At 33.6% G+C, this 20,293-nt stretch overlaps 1 protein-coding gene across 1 annotated transcript; it reads left to right on the forward strand.

The window, feature by feature from the left end:
* Nucleotides 1–14,715: 14,715 nt before the first annotated feature.
* On the forward strand, nucleotides 14,716–19,301 carry LOC121266135 (protein LIGHT-DEPENDENT SHORT HYPOCOTYLS 10-like). Its single transcript, XM_041169869.1, has 2 exons — nucleotides 14,716–15,441; nucleotides 18,969–19,301. Exon 1 carries the CDS (start codon nucleotides 14,870–14,872, stop codon nucleotides 15,437–15,439), a length of 570 nt encoding a protein of 189 aa, XP_041025803.1. The 5' UTR covers nucleotides 14,716–14,869; the 3' UTR covers nucleotides 15,440–15,441; nucleotides 18,969–19,301.
* The last annotated feature ends 992 nt before the right edge of the window (nucleotides 19,302–20,293 follow it).

Below are 20,293 nucleotides of genomic sequence, written 5' to 3' on the forward strand. Positions count from 1 at the left end.
CATTGCGCACCATTGTGCAGACTCTTTACTTTTAACAACTTCTGAATAACTAGAAGGTTCCTAACCATCTATGTCCTCTATTGTAGTAAGTGTATACATCACCATATCTGCTTGAACATATCTTTGAGGTGGCCTAATCTGCCTCCTCTATCTACCAGTAGCAATGTTGTAGTCTTGCTCACCTTATGCGCCATCATCAAAGTTAAGATCATACTTATCAGTAATAGCATGATCTTGGATGCCACCTGACACCCCTTGTGAAGCTTCAACCTGTAGCTCCACTTTCTTGCCATTATCTTGCTCTTCACCTGTAGACATAACAAACTCCTTTTTCAGATTAAGCATGAATTGTTCATCAAATACAACATCTATGCTAATTACAAACTTGAGTGAATTAGGATCAGTACACTATAACCTGAATCCTTTCACCCCTGGCATATACAATGAATATGTCATTCTTTGCCATTAGCTCAAGTTTTCTATCATTAACATGTAAATATGCAAGACAACAAAAAATTTTCAAGTTTGAATAATCAAATGGAGTACCAGACCATACCTCATTTGGAGTTTTTAAACCAATAGCTGTGGCTGGAGAGCGGTTAACCAAATAGCAAGTTGTGTTGACTACTTCAGCCCAGAAATCTTTAGTCTGTGTTTGGATCCTTAACTGCACTTAGTGCAATTCATATTTAAACTACTCTCAATGTCCAAACACATGATTTATACCGTTTTGAGTCCAATTCAAATTGAATTCATCGTGGGGTCCATAACTGAAAAACTTTAATGGCTCTCCCTCTCGATTTTCCTTTTCTCTCATGGGGCCCACATGGCTGGCACCATACTGGTAGACCACCTGCATACTTTTTGTTACTTTATGCGGTACTTTATTGCTTTTGCATATTGGTGCCATGGCTGCAGGTGAGTTTGTACAAAAAAAAAAAAAAAAAAGAATTTGTCTTTTGCGCCGACAGTGAGAATGAATGCTAGGTGAACAATAGATTTTAATGATAAAATTTATTTATTTTTACAACTTTTTATATATATCTAAACTCATCTTAACATCCAAACACACTTAAACTCATCTCAAGTGAACTCCACAAAACGCACTTAACCATCTTAATTCACTACTATTCATAAAAAACTTAACTTAGTTTAATATCTAAACATAACCTTAGACAAGCTGGCATTTGAAAGCATACTACGGACTCTCTCCAAGAGAGTCCTATTCATCCGTTCAACTACCTCATTTTGCTGTGGAGTATGTCTCATTGTGCGATGCCTCACAATGCCTTCATCTTTACAAATTCATCAAAATCACTTCCGCAAAATTTCATACCATTGTCAGTTTGGAGTCGCTTAATCTTTTTGCTTGTCTGATTTTTAATCAAAACATTCCACTGTTTAAAGTTAGCAAATATATCACTCTTTTGTTTCAGAAAATAAACTCAAACCTTCCTTTAGTAAATCATCAATAAAAGTAAGCATATACTAAGCTCCACCTTTCGATGGAACAGAAGATGGACCCCAGAGATCAGAATGAATATAGTCTACAGTACTTTTAGTTCTGTGAACTCCTGTAATAAATTGAACCTTGCACTGTTTTTCAAAAACACAATGTTCACAAAATTCAAGTTTCTTTATCTTCTGATCACACAACAAATCTTACTTACTTAGAAGAATAAACATCTTCTTTTCACTCATGTGACTCAAATGCATGTGCCATAAGCAAGTAATGTCTAAGTCTGAATCATCTGAAATAAACACTGCAACTGCACCTATCATTGTATTGCCCTAAAGGAAATAAAGATCATCTGTCTTATCTCCTCTCATTATAATCATGGAGCCCTTACTGATTCTAATAGTTCCACCTTCACTGGTGTACCAAAAACCCAAAGAATCAAGAGTGTCCAAGGAAATAAGATTTTTCTTTAAATCTGGGATGTGTCGGACGTTAGACAATGTCCTGACAATTCCATCAAACATCTTAATTCTAATTGAACAAACCCCAGTGTTACATGTCATGTCATTTTCCATCAAAACGGAACCACCGTTGACTGGCTCATAGGTAGTAAACCAATCATTCTTGGGACACATATGAAAAGTACAAGCTAAGTCTATGACTCACTTGTCACCATAGTGACTATTTGAGCCACTAATTGCTAAGACAATATCTAAACTGTTAGACTTTCATCAGTAATGCTAACAACATTATAGGAACTAGTGCCTTCCTCTTTGTTTTTCAGTTTAGAAAACTCATTTTTGTAATGTCCAAATTTATAACAGTAATGACATTTAACATTTTTCTTATTAAAATTCAACTATGAATTGCTCCTAAATTTAACCATGTTCTTCTTTGAATTTCTCTCACTGGATCTACCTCTGCTAGAGGAACCCTTAACAAACAAATCACTAACTTGATTATCCGTCCCCTTCAAATTCAATTTAGTTATCAATTTCTTGGAATTCAAGCAGATTTCACAACTGCTAAGGAAATAGAATATCTGTCATAGAACATTGAATTCTCAAAGTTATCAAATGACATAGGCAACGAACACAAAACAATTAAGGTTTGATCCTCTTCTTCAAGCTTAATGTCAATATTCCTCAAATCCATAATAATCTTATTAAATTCATCTAAATGTTCAAAGATAGGAGTACCTTCTTTCATTTTGAGCGTGTATAACCGTTGTTTTAGATACAAACGGTTGGTGAGAGATTTCTTCATATACAAACTCTCAAGTTTAGCCCAAAGACCAGCAACAGTCTCCTCATCAGCAATCTCCCTCAAAACTACATTTGATAATGACAACAAAATGGCACTGTGTGCCTTCTCTTCATCTTCTCTTGCCGGTGCAGGAGAATCATTAGATACATTCTCGTCCAATACATTTGACAAACCGTGTTGTCACAACAATGCCTTCACCTTGATGTGCTATAAACTAAAACTGTTCTGACTGTCAAATTTCTCCACTTCAAATTTTGTCACAACCATCCCTCAAGACTTCACACAGAGCCTGTCTCTCTGATACCAGTTTGTTGGGATAAACCAGTTATCAAATGCTGGTTTGAAATAAATAATCGTAGAAGTAAACAAAAGAAATGACGACAATCACACGCAATACACCAAAATTTAAGTGGTTCAGCTCAATGTGAGCCTACGTCTACTGGTGGAGTCGATCTCAATGAATTCACTATCAACAAAGATGGAGTACAATAAATTAATTACAAAATCCTCTTTTCAAAGCGTCAAAACACTCTTGGGAATATCACAAGCGGACCACCCTCTCACTATACAAGTTTTTGGCAGCCACAAAAGGTAAAAAGTAATCAATGAATATTAAAACATTCATATTCATAATGAAACGACGCTAACCCTAAATTACGAACATTCATTGTAGGGGAGTTCAAGCGAATGTTAGGGTTGCCATCCCACTCGAGCTGAGTGTCGAGCGAACACTTTGGTTGCCATATTGCTCGAGATGAGTGTCGAGCGAACTCTTTAGTTGTATCCAACTCGAGCTCACTGTTGAGCAGCTGATGAGCGAACTCTTTGGATGAGGCTTTGCTCGAGTGGCAGAGACACCGCTCGAGCGAACAATTGGTAGATGCACTTTTTCAACAAGATTCAAGCCACCTCTCAACATAAAGTTTGCTCTCTCTCTTTATATATATATATATATATATATATATATATGCACTCTAATTACTTGATATTTGTTTTTGACACATTGCGACTAACACAGTGCATCACTAACTATAATACTTTTTACTTTCCATTCGAATGACCAATCACAGCCAATTTGCCTTTAAAGCGGCCCCAGTTGTTTATAAGAATAATTAAACTAATCTGAATGAGATATATTTTGATCACAAGCATGTCGCATCCATCAAGTTGTTGCCTTATCAGAATTAACCTAATAAAGAGTAGTGTTCCATCGTTTTAGACATTGTTTTATATATGTCATCAAAGGGAAGAGATAAACGTGCTATGTACATACACAAAATCTTTGCAAAACAATGGGCGTAGTTTTTATACTGTTTGCAGTATTATATCTTGCCATGCCGCGTTGTCTTATGAAAAGTAGAGAAAAGTTAAAAGAGAAAAAGAAGGCAAGAAATTAATTAATGTGATTCCGTGTGCATGCATGCCTACATGATCGATCCATATCAATGCAGAATCGACAACTTTCATTGTGTCATTACTCGTGGGAGCTACATGGTACACATAATCACACACGCCCAAGCCCGCATCAGATGCGCACACGTGTGTGTGTATATATATATATATATATATATATATATATATATAACACTATATATCTTGATATAATAAAAAAATCTTTTTACAATATATACTCAGTAACGTACTAATATACTATTTTGTGGGGGAGCCTTTAGTACCCACCCCCGAACCAATTATTTCCCGCCCCTTGGTAATTAAACAAGCAATTAATTACAGCCAAGATTGGATGCATGGACGTTGTCTTCATGCTGATCACTTCGTTCTGCTATGCTCCAGCAAGCCTTTAGTACTTTAAAACTTCAATATTCTTGTTTCAACAACATTATTATATTCATTTAATGCAGAAAAGTTCAGTACTACTCATGCTAATATTCATGACACTCCACCTCAATCCTGCACAGCGTATTAATTAACGCATGCCTCTTTCCCTGATCCTAATAATTTGAAGCATGAGTTAAAATAGAGTGCCAGGTTAAAATTAAGCACCCTATATAGAAAGAAATGAATCATTTCTCAACGCCGCGCGCTTGCTGCTGAAAATCCATATAAATTAATAAAGCTGCTGGTTAATTATACAAAGCAAGCATATAAATTATATAAATTGCCATTTCATGATTGCTATAGATCTAGTAAGAGTGTGTATATATATATATATATATATTAGGGCTCGAATAACGATGTGAAGAGGCGCGACATCGATCATGATTATCATTTGAAAGCATGCATGGGGAGAAATGCTTGCTTGCATTATCGTTTAGTATAATATAGACATGAGCGTGGAGTAAGGCATCACGGACCAATTGTGTCCACTTAAAGAGAATCATTGGTAGGACCTCCTCCTCATACCTACTTATATCATACAGGCCAAGACCAAATATAGTACTGCAAAACAATGTTGGCGCCAAAGAAACAAGCATCTTTCTGGACAAAGTACTATAACTAAGGAAGAAAGAAAACAAACTAGGGTTGTCTTTACATTTGGATTCTGATTGTTTGAAGCATTGAAATTGGCAAAAAGAAACTACTGCCACCTACAGTTTAAAACTGTTCATTCGGGAATTCTTTTAGTTTTCTTCGTACGTGGATGAATTTCAGAAATGTTTTACCCCCATATATATATATATATATATATATATATATATATTTATATTTATATAAAGGGCTGCGTACGTGGCTGAATGATATATGCTTTAATTTTCACTTTTTTCAAATGCAAATCAGATGATCTTCGATCGAGTCTATACACGGTTTGTGGGGTTGCAGGTTTTCTTTATTAATAATTATTCGACACAAATTCAAACCCTCACCAGCCAATAATATATTGAATTCATTGTACAGAAGACCAGATTAATGTACCTTTGGATTGGTGAGATTACTTATTAATTTCTTGGACGATATGAATCCTTTGAAAGTTAAATTTGCCCCATTTATCACGAGGGTTTGCTGAGGCTAGAAAATTCTGTCCAGCTACTGTTAAGTATAAGTTGCCACTCAGCCTTAAACAAGTGTATCGATCGGTCCGCAGCTATTTGTACTAATAACAATAATTGACATAATAAATTCATTCTGAAGCATCTTAATTTGGGTTTAATCACTTACTTAATTTGTTTAATTGGATCAAATTTGATAGTTTATAACATTTATTAATACTGCTCGTATAGAATTTTGGAATTACGCGTGAGTATTTAATAGTACTATATATATATGTGTTTATCTCTTAATTTCTATATTAATACACCTTTGATCAATTCAGTCCGACAATTAAAGAATGATCATGTCTCAATAATTAGCCCGACTTGGAATTCCATACAATCTGATTAATTCGTCCCGATCCTTTAAGTTAATTGCTCTGAGTTTTTGCAACGAAAAAACGGATTGATCCACTTATTCAGATCGAGTAAGATAATTAGGAGGCAAGAATAAGTATTGCAACCAGCTAGCTAGCTTGCTTAACCAATAAAATCCTGCAGCCTTTGTATAACAAAAACTTGCAATTATATTGATCTATATGTATTTGCACAAATTAATTAACCATGACAAACAAAAGGGCTTAACGCAGAAGTAATCTAGTTAGAATATTTCAAGTACTACATGAATTGAAACACCAGCACTGTAGAGGATATATCATATTGAGGTGATTCTTCTTTTCATGATCACGATCAGCAACATATGGTCCCATTGCCCACGTACGTGTCGATGTGGTAGTGGAATAATACATGATGATCACAAAGCTATAGGGAATTGTGTCCCACACAAGATCTGCTCAATATATTACTATGGCTGTGCATATATATATATATATATATATATATATATATATATAATATACTGTCATGTTAATATTGCCAGGCTCCAAAATTTTGGTGTGAACATTCCGAGCCCCCTTAATTTGGTAGCGGTGCAAATTTCAAACTCTAATTGATTGTTTGAAAAAAAAAACAAAAACAAATTTCCATATTCTTTGTTTTTTTCCGGAAATAAATGGGTTCTCGCGAGTTGAATTATATAAGACTTGTCGGCATGCAGTTTTTCAAGACCTGATTCATGGATTTCCAAATAGATCGAAGTGCAGTAGAAAATCCCTAAGGGGCCCGTACGTCGTTATTCACATAAGGATTTCTTAAAACATATTGCGTATGATTTTATAAGCAGCCTGCAGGTAAGTAATTACTTATTAATCGCATATATATACACGTGGTGTCTGGTAGGGGTGGCAATTCGCGTTTTTAGGTTGTGCACGTGTTGTATCAAGTCATAAATATTCGACTATATATGTTAACTTGAGCCCCCAGCCCATTATATAAGCTAAATGTGTCAAACTTTCAAACCAATTCAACTCATATAGATAACGGGTCGTGTCGTGTCATTCATTTTGACCTGTTTAATAATTAATTAGAAATAATTTAACACGACACGACTTATTTAAACTAGTTTCATATAAATGGCCGATTGCACTAACACGCATAACTCATTTGACCTGATTAACATAATTTTACATAAAATTTAAAATATACATTTATTAATAGCCACAGTATCTTAAAAAAAAATAAGACTACCTAATAACATAAAAAATATTAATATTTTTACAATCTTAACATATAATAAAATCAATATTACAAACCCTAAAATAATAAATATAAACATAGGTCCAGAATTACAATTTCAATAATAAAAATATAAGCATACTAAAAAATAGTGCAATACTATAACTCAATAATAATAAAATTGTAATTTTGAAATAAAACTAAACAGGTCAAAACGGATTGATTTCGGATTAACCCGTTATTGACTTGTTTATAAATCATGTTTTAACGGGTTAACCTGTTTTGACTTGAACCCTTTAATATCAAATTCAAATACACTAATTTTATATTATATTCGTGTTTAATTCACAACTCATGTCCCCTAAAAAGATATATACGTTAATTTGAAAAGATTTGGCCTAAAAGGAATTCCTGACATTGATCGAGTATTAAAGTTGATGCTCAATATTGACAGGAATATGTGGAAAAGACTATTGCAAGCAAAAATGAGATCAAATTCATTATTATTTTTACTGAAAACTAAAGATAAAAAAGTGTCTGCACCAATTATTACTTTGACCGGAAAATATACCTGGCCTATAAATAAAACAAATTAAGACACAAAAATATAATTACTTTGGGGGAAACAGATCGAAACAAATGCTTGCTAATCGCATATATATATATATGTATGTATATATATATATGTATATACATATATATACATACGTGAAGTAGTACTACTTTTGGTCATCATGTAACCAATGGTGCATTAATGTAGAGGGCTTTTAATTATCACTAGCAGCTTATAAGGATCGAGTTTTTCTACGCATTTTTTTATCACTCATCAAAAGGTCACAAAATCCCGATCTTAAAGTTCCACATATATTTAGATAACATATAATATTATTGAACCTTAATGCTATATTTATATATTGAATTCTTTTGGACAATTAATTAATTAATTAATTGTATTTAGTATTTGATATTGGTAATCATGATCTAGCCCTAACCCAATCCTAGCTATTAATGCCGCCCCCACCACGTACGCTCCTATATATATATACGGTTGCTAGCTAGCTAGCTAGAGGGTACTTAATGACTCATATAATGTCGTCCACTCTTTTCCTAATTACCTAGAAATTAAAAAACAAGGATTCCAAGGCTATTCTATAACTATATGCATCCAATATATACTAGATGATCAGACCACGAACTTTCCTTGGGCTGACCTCTTATCGATGAGATTTGAACTCTTTTGAGGAGCCTAAACATGACTTTTAAGCTGACAAATAATCCCTGAGAGTAAAAAAACCTTGTCCTTGATCAGGTTTTATTGATGCAGCTAGCTGACGTACGTGAACAGATCGAGACTACTGGTGCTGATCCATATGGATCGTAGTTTGTCTCATCAATCTTTCGATGGAAGTTTTTATTACAAAAAAGAAAAATGATAGAATTATCGAAAAATTTTGCATATATCTTGTACTATTTTTTTTTTAATTTTTTTTATTTAATGATTAAAGATAAAGTATTGAATTTTCTATAAGAGTAGCAGTACTCTTACAAAAATTGACTTAGTAGTACTGCTTAGTTTGGTTATATATGCAGATGAGATGATATAAAAGATCTGTAAATAGTAATAAAATGATTTGAGTTAAGATATTTTATAAGATTTTGGGAAAGAAAAGAGAAAAAGGTTTAATAAAAATATTATAAAATTAAAATATTATTTTTTAATATTATTTTTATTTTAAAACTTGAAAAGTTGAATTATTTTTTGTGTTTTTTTAAAAGTTTGAAAAAGTTGTAATTATTAGGTAATGTGATTAGATGAAAAATCTGAAAAATTAAAAATTTGAAATTAAAAAGTGATTTTGTTTAAATGATATTTAGATGTAGAGATGAGATAAGATGGGTTGAGACCATATGTGAAACCAAACATGCATTTAGATGCAAATTTTTAGTACAGATACAAAAATTGATTCAACGTACTCACGAATCATCAATTTATGACATTATTTATTTACTTGATCAAGCACGGAAAGCCACTGGAAGTTTATGATGTCCATGAAATATGTTCTGCTTTGGAGCGGATTTGTTGTTCTATTGAGAGTAATGAACACCAATAGCATATAGACACATAAGCACTCCACATAATAAGCTGCATCACAAGAGATCTAGAGAAAAAGAACCCTGCATTCTGTGTTTGAGCCGCTGCAGTTTTTTCTCTCTCAACTCACTCTCACGACTTCTTCTCCACAGACGCTACAATTTTTTCTTCCCACTACCGTCAACCATTTCGCCGCCGCAACTAGACTGTCATCGTTCTTTGTCTATCTCCATCGCCATTGGGACCACATTTCTATTTACCATTACAGAAAGGGACACCTTCGTATAAAATGGTTCTTGTGGATTTGGGTTAATGATAAACTAAGGCTGGTTGAAAATTAAGGGTTTTCTTGCCACTCGATGGCATTGCCAAGATTGTACATGATGATCTATGGATTCTTACTCGGAGTGCCGGTAATCAGATTGAACCTTCAATGTTGGTGTTGAAGAGTATTCTAGGTTCCAATGAAGACATCGTTAGGATCTTAAAGTCTTTAGAGTTGTTTTTGAAGTATGATTTAAATAAGACTGTGATTGATATTGAATATCTAAAGCATTGTGGAATTAGTTCTTCGTTGATCGCTAAATATTTGTTTAAGAATAATGATATGCACACAATATATTGTACAACACATTGTACAACAATATTATAAAATGAGGGCATTTTTGTAAAATAGTGTTACTATTATAAGATGTTTTACAAAAATACCCCTAATTTAAAACATTGTTGTGTAAAATGTTGTACAATATGTTGTGTGTAAATCATTTTTCTTTGTTTAATTTCATGAGATTTTTTCTACATAAGCCGAAGAGCATTCAAACTTTTGTTAAAATAGTTGAGAACAAAAGAGGGATTTGACCTTTGGAGGTGGTGGATCTTGATGCCTAGAGGGTCGCCGCTTGAAGTCTCATCGTCGGTTGAGAGGTTCACCACACCAGTTCTGGTCATCGGCTTCTGGGGTCACGTGTTTGATGGGCTTGGGAGAGAGGGTCAGATCTGGGAGGGTAGGTCTGGGCGTTTGCAGTCGTCATCGTTCGATGAGGGCAAGGGCGGAACCAGAAAATCTAGTTTGGGAGACCAAGTTAAGAAAAAATAATTTTGGGAGGCTATATACTAATTTTTATATAATTTATTTTATAAAAATACATTCTAAAACCTAATTTTTATTAAATTTTAAAAATTTTAGTGGGGGCTTTCAGATAGTTCCGCCCTTGGGTGAGGAAAGAAAGGTGGCTCTGACAAGTCCGTAGGGTTGGAAGAGGAAAGGGTGTTTGGGCGGTATGCTATGTTTTGTGGTTCAAGATAAGTTTCCGATGAGGTCTACATGGTAATATCTCATTAGGCTGTTTTTTAAGTACTATCAAAACGACCGGTTAGAAGATTTTCGATCCCATGAAATATGCTTGTTTATAGTGTACGTAAGAACGTACGTAACTTGTATTTATAAATAATAGAGAGAAAGAGAGAACGTGACTTGTACGTACGCATAATATCATCTATACAGATAGGTATCCAGAAATAATTAGTTTATTTTTAGAGAGTGAATTAATAGTAGGGTGGCAATAGTATTACAACCACTGAGCATTCCCGACAAGTGCATTTGCTTTTTATTTTTATTTTTTCTTTTTCTTCATGTATTTTTTAATCATTTTAAATATATATTTTTTTAAAATTCATAATATCATTAAAAATAAATTCCTTAATTATTAAGTAAAAAAAAATATCAGGTAAAGTATCACAACATCATCGTTCGCTTAGACTGTTGGCGGCTTCTGTTGACTCTAAGGTGGTCCCGACCACCATTGCGGGTACGGAGAGAGCAGAAACAAAGAGGAAAAAGGAAAGAAGGAGAGATATACGGAAAAAAAAAAAAAAAAAGACGTTATACATTCATCTGTATATGAAATCATTTTATATCTAAAACAGCCTCTTTATTTTAAATACTAAGAAATATATTTTTAAAAAAATAGGAACCATCGTAGCTTCTTCCTTTTGGTCTAGCTAGGTTCTTCCTTTTGTTGTAGTACCTCTATCTAGGCTCTAGAGTAGTACGTTCAATGATACATTGATACTACTGAAGTGACTCTTCATAAAAGCAGATTGGTGCTCTCGGTAGTACTGGAAAATTGAAAGGAACGTAGTACCGTACCGATGAACATACCACTAGTGACTGTGAAAGAGCTCAGTCATACACGATGATCGGGTAATACATGCATTTACTTTGGGGTCGTTCTAATGGTAAAATTGTTCAATGGATTCGTATCATCAAAATTTATTTTATACGCTTCTCAAAAATAGTCGAAATGCTATTATCGGACACTCAGTACCAATAAAGAAAGATACATGAACGGACTACTATATATGTAAAATTAATCATGTTTCATTACAATCAAACCTGCCTATTGTTTGGTGCACAAGATCGAGGAAATTATTAAGTTTCTATGTAACTTAATTAGCAAGAAGTTATAATATAATTATATATTAATTATACGCATGATCCGTTTTCAAGATCCTAATGAATAATTGAGTCATTGACAATGGAAACTCTCCAGGAGGTAATACAGATATAGTAGTACTGCCATACGACAGGGACATGATCACTCTAAAGACAGCGCCAGACTCCAAACATGATCAGTACATGTAATATGTATGTCAATACATTTTATTTGTTGTTTATTACTAATATATTTTTTCTCTTATTAATTGTTTTTTAAGTGATAGATTCTGGAACTTATAAGGCAGAGTTAATAAGGGAAGCATGTGGGATGCTCGTGACTTCTTTAATCTGAAAGGCTGTATATTGAACCATTGGATCTCTACACGTGGTAGCATCTGTTGATACATATATATCTCATTTCCTTTGTAACCCTAGACGGATGAATTCGTTTTGTATAAATACGGCAGTCTGAGAGAGAGAGCAGAGAAGGGAGGCGATTCTAGGGCTTTCTAGGGTTTGCTCTTGGAGGGAAGAAATTAGTGCGATTTCTTGTGAGTTCTGAGGAATTTTGTAACTTTGGTGTACTGAGACTTCTCTATGAAGTATCTTTTATAAATAAGGATCTCTGTGGCTTCTCTGAAGCCATTCCTGTCATGAATGTAGACCATTAGGGTCGAACCACGTATATCGGTGTGTTCTTTTCTTATATCCTTTTATTTCCTTTTGCAGTTTATATTTCTGTTATTTTTTATTTTTTTTCTTGATATCTGTTCTTTCGGTTCTTGATATAGTTTGTGCCTCATTTTTTATCTGTACGATTTGATTGTGGTTGATATCAAACTATGAGACTTGTGATAAAAGTATTTTTCTGTTCGGGTGAAAAACTGACAGTTTTATAACAATGAAACAAAAAGGTTTTATCACAAAGTTTATATTATTAGTTTTTCATAATAAAGCTAATTTTTTCTAACAGTACCGATATTAATCGAGTATTATTAACTTATTGTAACTATCTTACAAAGATGTCCCTCAAATTTCCATCAATACTCTCCTTTCAGTTTCTTGTATTCTTCAACACCGATTATATATATATATATATATATATATGAACCATCATTGTTAAGGGAACTATTCGTTTTTGTTTCTTCAATTTCTTTGTCGTAAGAGTTCGGAATTTATTTATTTATTTTAATTTATCTTATACAATTTACTTATTTTTACTGGCAGTACTAGATCAATTAATTTCAATTGTCAAGCGGCTCAATTATCGGGAATCAAGAAGTTAATTAATTTCCTTCGTCCAGATTTCTATTTTTCTAAGTATGATAAGGAAAAAAAGAAGAAGATCATCACAGGTATACAGTAACTTAAACGTGTATAGTTTATTATAAACATGTCAATTCAACAAACTAATTAAAAATATTTAGGACCCCACATCCAGTACTGCAGCAACAGCATAAATTCTTTGCCATACTTTGGAAGGAAAAAATCCCTTCCAACAGCAGTAACAGCGAGTTAAGACAATTTCAGGTTAAGTAATTTAATTACTTAAAGATTCTACAGTTTCCAAAGTTTAACCATTAAGTACAAGCTAGCTGCTTAATTAATAGTTCTTAATTAAAAATACCAAAGTAATTTGTTGCATGTATAGGCCCTTTCTTGGCTTGCATTGGATGGATATATATTAATGATCATGAAATGTTGTCGTTTCTTGCATGTACTTTCACTCGAAAAACTGACACAAAGCTTAGAATTTCCAAGCAGGATTTAAGGATACTTCTGATATATTCCCCACCTTTTATGCTCATTCAAAGTAAATCTTGAGAACAGGGACACCGACGATCGAAGACATCAAGTGTTAATAATAATCTTGCATTTTTTTTTTTTTTTTGTTTAAAAAGGAGGACAGAACCTCCATATTGTATTAATAAGCCTCACTTATAACGGAAGAAAACTTTATACATACAAAAGCACTTCTCAACAACATTCAAACCTGAAAACTTAACAAACTAAGTATATAACCTCCATTCCAGACAACAAACAGAAACCACCAAAAAAAAAAAAAAAATTCTTAAACAAGCCTAACATAAGGCAAGCCAAGCTTGTCCATTCTTAATCTCCCTTTGAGTATGGATGGAATATCTTGAGGGAGCCATTGTAGGGTGCATCCTCTCGCTCCTAATCGGGCTAAAAAATCTGTCGAAGCATTCCCTTCTCGCCGAAGCATTCCCTTCCCAAAAAAAAAAAAAACGATAATAATAAAAATTAAGGAAATTAAAGTCATGAGCGCGCAATTAATATATAGCTTTAATTAATATATGTATTATTCTCATGTATAATTAATGGCCATGATCATTAGTTTTTTAATTAGTGGTGATGAGTGATCATGAATCATCGTGGTGGTAATTAATTTTTAACCGTAATGATCTATATAAATTTTTTCTTGCAGAATATGATTTTATCTAATTGCAGCTTTGAGTCAAATTAACTCACCGAGTTAACAAGGATAAGTGTAATATTAAGACTACTCCAGAATATTGTAGAACTTGGTTAATTATTATAAGTCTAGTAATAAATTAATTAAAGCTAAAGTAGTTTAATTATGTTTTGAAAGGACGAGTTCCCTTGCTGCACTAGCTGATGATCATGATTTGATGAAGACTATATATTTGCACCGACTTCCGAGTCATGCACCGAGTTGGAAAGGGAGTATCAAAATGAAAATAATGACGCTATGATTATATTGATGATAGCATAAGATAGTTGTAGATTAATTTAAAGTAGAAAATAAGGTTAGTGCATATATATATATATATATATATATATATATATAATATAGTGCCATTAATTCTTGATGAAATGAGAAAGGAAGAAAAAGAGGAGCAAAAGCACCTTCATAGGGCCCACGAAATGTCTCCTCCCAAGATGTGATTTTCGTCTTTCTCCACTACTACTACATCCCATTATATTCTTCCACCACCTGAATTACCCCTTTTCCCTTCCCATTTCTTGCCAAAAATACACAAAACACACTTGGATCCTCTCCAGTAATCATGTCCAGCGATAGACGAAAAGATTCCGCGGAAGGGTCCTCACGATCCAGCGGCGCCACCGGCGACAACCATCAGCTCCAGCAGCAACCAGCTCCTTTGAGCCGATATGAGTCTCAGAAAAGGAGAGACTGGAACACTTTTGGGCAGTACTTGAGGAATCAAACGCCCCCGGTTTCTCTCCCTCAGTGCAACTTCAACCATGTGCTGGACTTCCTTAGGTACCTCGACCAGTTTGGAAAGACTAAGGTTCATTTAAATAGCTGCGTCTTCTTCGGCCAACCTGACCCGCCTGCTCCCTGCACATGTCCTCTCAAGCAGGCTTGGGGTAGCCTCGATGCGCTAATCGGAAGGCTCAGAGCTGCCTATGAGGAGCATGGCGGCTCACCGGAGATGAACCCGTTTGGAAACGGAGCTATTCGGGTGTATTTGCGTGAAATTAAGGAGTGTCAAGCTAAAGCAAGAGGCATTCCATATAAGAAGAAAAAGAAGAAGAGGATTCAAATTAAGGCCAACGACGAGGCAAAGGCCTTTGAAGCAAGCAGCTTAATTCCCCTGGCCTCTTCGGATTAATGGTAAATTTCGTCAAAATAATACTACAAGTTTACAAACTGAATAATTGATTAATTAATGGGCGGGTTTAGGAAATAAGGGTAATAAATTAAAGCATATTATATAAGATCGAGTCACCTTAATTCATCTTTCATGAAAATTGAATAATAGTACTTCTAGATCGGATCTAATCAGTTAACGGCCGGAAAGAATAGGAAGAGTTTAGCTCAGTACTGGACATTAATCCTACTAACTGGAAACCAGACACCCCACTTCTAGGTTCAATTTCTTCCTATATAACCCTAGACGCAGATCCCGAAACCCTAATTTGCGTAATCCTAGGCATAGAGTAGATAAGGGTACTGGAAAGTTGTGCTAGTGAACTTTACAGACCCTAGCTCGTGACTAATATTAGATGCTATAATTAGAGTGGGCAACTATGCTCCCCCCCCCCCCCCCCCCCCCCCCCCCCCTCTCTCTCTAATCATGCAAAAACTCTGTTCTTGTAAGCTTTCCTAGCTAATTATATGATCTCTTTGATCACTCTCACTTTTTAATTACTCGTTTTGTCTCTTCTCTGATCCAGAGAGATTTTTGTGTTCCCCATGGATGAGTACGATATGTCATACGTTGCATGTGATTTATATACGTATTTACGTGGGAATGCTCATGAGCATATAAACAAATCATTAATACATGCATGCACTTCCATATATATATATATACATATATATATATATATATATATAGTACTATGCATTTCCTTCATCTTTTGTCTATTTTTAAAGAAATTACTTCCTTCTAATTAGTTAGATTGCTTAAACAAAAGCATAAATAATGCGTACAAATTGCAAGCCAGTACTACTTGTACTGGCCGGCCTGCTAGTTTAAGTACCGTAAATGCCCGAGTGTTTGCCCTGGATCACTCTCTTTCTTGTTGATTGTCCCCCAGTTTTTTCTTTTTTCCGGTTATTAATTTGTTTTAGTGACTGATCTAGCTAGCGGTAATCATCATGCATTTCTGTCATTCTTCATTATTCTTAGTACTACGCGCAGTACTTGATGTTTCTGATCTATATCTGAAATTACTTTTGTGACTATATTTCCAAGTTTAAAATGAGATCAGGCCAGAAGACAATATTTTATTTTGCAGTAGTTAATTATATTAACTAAGCAAATGGAACTATAATCTCATGAGGCTCTCAGCCAAGCAAATACTGTCTTGATCATGTACTTCTCGTCCGTTTTGCAGTACCTAATATGAATAAATTACAGTTCAATTTACACCCTGATCTTCATAACTGACAGTCCTTAATTAATACATGGATCGAGGACCGACCGTGTCGACAAGTTTTTAAACACATAAATCTTAGATGGATGCATCTCGATATATCATGCATATTGTTCAATGCAAGTACTTTTGTTTTGTACCAAAATCTAAACAGAAAAAAAATGTGTTTAAAAATTTTGGATTGTATTTCTGATCAAACGTGCATGGTAATATATGCAAAAAATGTTTGCTAATTATATATATATATATATATAATAATTATATTTAAAGACTTTTACACCACACTTTCATCCAAGTGGCATAATCTAATTTAGAAAATAAAATTTTAAAATCTGAATCCTACGAATTAAATTATGTCACGTAAATAGTATATGGTGTCAATTAATAGGCCTTTAAATAGCACTACTCATACATATATTATATATATACACTATTCATATATATATATAGTATTTTCAAGAGCCTTAATGTAATGAGTTTTAAATACGATTTCAATTTATATTTTCCAGCAAAAATAAGGATTAACAAGAGGCCAGGATTAAAGCCTTGGACTTTGATCTTCATCCTTACTTTTCTAAGCACAAATGATTAGGTGTGAAATCCTTATTTTTTATTCATTCTCCCATTTATTTGAGGTGTAGGGCACGCAACCGGTGAACATGACCACACAATACAATTGATGTTATCCAAATCAAATCAATTAGCTGGTAATTGAATGAGGCGAAAAAAAAAATTGTAGTACAAGTAGTAGTACTACTCTTTTTTTAGTTAAGCTAGCTAGCTAGGGGTCAGGTATGTGATATTTATGCATTAATTGAACTGTATGAGCATGTGAATGTATATGTATTGCGTATATTCATATATATATATATATATAAGTCAGTTTTTTTTTTCCCCGAAATGTGTCTTTTTTGTATCCATCTGCTCTCCAAGACTCCAACATATATCTGACCATGTCCGTACGCACTCATTTTTTTCTCCTTATTATATGAGAAGTACCTGTTCAGGACTCCATGAAAAATCCAATACATGATCAGAGGTACCTGTTTAAGACTGCAGGAAAAATTTGAGACGCGCCCCCGGGGGGTGGTGGCGGGTCCTGGGAGCCCTCCCATGGGAAGGCTAAACATAATTATAGTTGAATGCAGAATTATTTAAAGAAACAAGAAAAGTCACATTCCTAGTGAGGTCCAAGGGGAAATTTGGAAATGCCATATATAAATATATATATATATATATATATATAAATATAATGTACAAGATTAAATTAACTTAAAAGATTTCACTGATCTTTTATGTCATTTTCTAGAGGATGAAATGCTATTTGATTCACGTATTAATTATAGATCTAAGATTGCAAGGTTGTGTGATTTTGATCTTGTTCATCAAAATCATGAACATTAATAGCATTACTCGTTATAGTCGTCAGTGACGTTGTGAGAGCTTAAGATTTTGTTTGTTGAGATGATCGGTTATACATACATTATATACATATATATAGTGATTATAATTGAGTTTAATTAACGAGAAAACGTATCCTCTGATTGAGCAGCACTATGGTTAAGAGTCTAGGAGAGGAATAAGGTTTCAGACAGATCGAGGACCCAAAAAAGGTCAAAAAATAAGGATGAAAGTAGCTCCGGTCGCATTTTTCAGTACTTGATGATCTTTTTACTGACAATTAGGATATGTTTGGATTCCAAATTAGGTAATTAATAGCTAGCTAGCTAGCTTCTTTTGGAGATTTTGATTATGATCACTTTGAGATCGATAGCAGAACAAATAACTGGATGTAACCCTAAGTCCCTGAGTAAATTATTCTGAGCTAATCTGTGGACATAGCTAGGCACAATCCCCATGAGCCCTAGAAAAGCTGCTTTTCCTTACTGTTGGAGACGCCCCTTTAGTTTAATTACTAGCTAGGTTGAATAATCTACCTAGCCTAGCTAGCTGATCTGGCAGTACTGGATCGGCATTGTCAGGTGCCCCTTGTATTGTATATGAAACGTCATATATAGATAGTAAGCAGGTCAAGCTAGTTCACATGCATGTGATATATATGTAATTTGCATTTATTTATGTTCTTTATCCTGACCATTAAATGGATGCTCATGATAAAGGGTTACAGCTAGAGTACGTAGCGAAATACATCTAGATCAGCTTTCGAATTTTCTTGAAGTTTTTCATGTGTAGCATTGTGTTATTGAAGATATATACTTTTGCAGATGAATCCAAAAAAATAATAATATTATTTTGCAGGGGTCAGACGTGAAGGGGTCGAAGATCATGATCATGCATGCACGGGAAGGTTTACAAATATTAATATTGAAGAGTCTATATATATAGCTAGCTCGTCTGCGCTTCAAGACATGGTTCTCCCGTTTAAAAAAGTGTTATGCAGTCAGAGTCAAATCTGACTAATCTTCTTATAATTAAGTGTCAGCTAGTCGCAAAGGGCAAACCCTTTTTAATTAACTGCAAATGTACGTACCAGCTTGTTATAATTAGTTCTTATTTTATATATATGACGTTGTAGACTTTTTTTAAAACACTAGTACTCAGTACGCCTAAATACATATATCACTTCTTCGATCGGCATGCATTAAAGAGTGCGTGTGTGTGTATATATATATATATTGGCCTTTATCGATGAATTGTGAACTCAAATTTTGATCATGTTCTGATCAATAAGATCATAACTAATTGTTTGATCATGTGTAATTGCCATGAACAGATCGATCAGAACTAATTGTTTGCTCCGAGATTCGCATGTTCTACAGTACTTCATACTCGTTCACTCGTGCAAGTCGATCGATACCCACCGTCCTTACTTTTAATACATCACGATTCATCTGTCTCGTTCGTTTTTGTAGATGAGATGATCAGATAAAATTAGATGAATTGTGATAAAAGTTAAAAATTAAATAAAATATTATTAGAATATATTTTTTTAATATTATTTTTGCTTTAGAATTTAAAAAAATTAAATTGTTTATTTTATTTTATGTTAGAATTTGAAAAAATTATAATATTTAGATAAGATTAGAATGATTGTAAAAATAAACGAGACTGTTTCAAGAATTTTGAAATCGTGTAGAATGTGATTTACTAATTATTTTCTTATGCGATTTGAATATTTTATTATTATTATTATTATTATTATTTGCAATGAATATACATTTATTAAAATACCCTCATATACTGGCCGCAGGGTAAAGCATTTTACAACCTGAATAAGATTGTTAAAATTAATTATAAACTCTATTAGTTTATGTTAGGTTTGAACGATAGACCGAACCTTGGATATTGAAAATGCTGTAAACCTTTTGTGACGTCAGTGCACAGTTATTTTTTATTTGATTGTGACGGTGATTTTTTGTTTTTAATGTTAATGTTGTTTTTTTGTTTTTTATTTTTTATAAGAAATGTTAATGTTGGTACATACAGTTAATTAGCTTATTTGCTGTAGTGATGGCAGTTATATATTTCTGGTTGGAAAAACCATTATTTACGAATGAGTTTTGTTACATATAATTATTTTTACGTATTTTTTATATACTCTATTAATTTGATTGGTTAAAACA

This window comes from Juglans microcarpa x Juglans regia, chromosome 5D (assembly GCF_004785595.1).
Source record: "Juglans microcarpa x Juglans regia isolate MS1-56 chromosome 5D, Jm3101_v1.0, whole genome shotgun sequence".
NCBI lineage: Eukaryota > Viridiplantae > Streptophyta > Magnoliopsida > Fagales > Juglandaceae > Juglans > Juglans microcarpa x Juglans regia.

Bases quoted from the DNA above. Each gene is read 5' to 3' on its own strand.
- LOC121266135 (XM_041169869.1), top strand. From the start codon at position 14,870: ATGTCCAGCGATAGACGAAAAGATTCCGCGGAAGGGTCCTCACGATCC.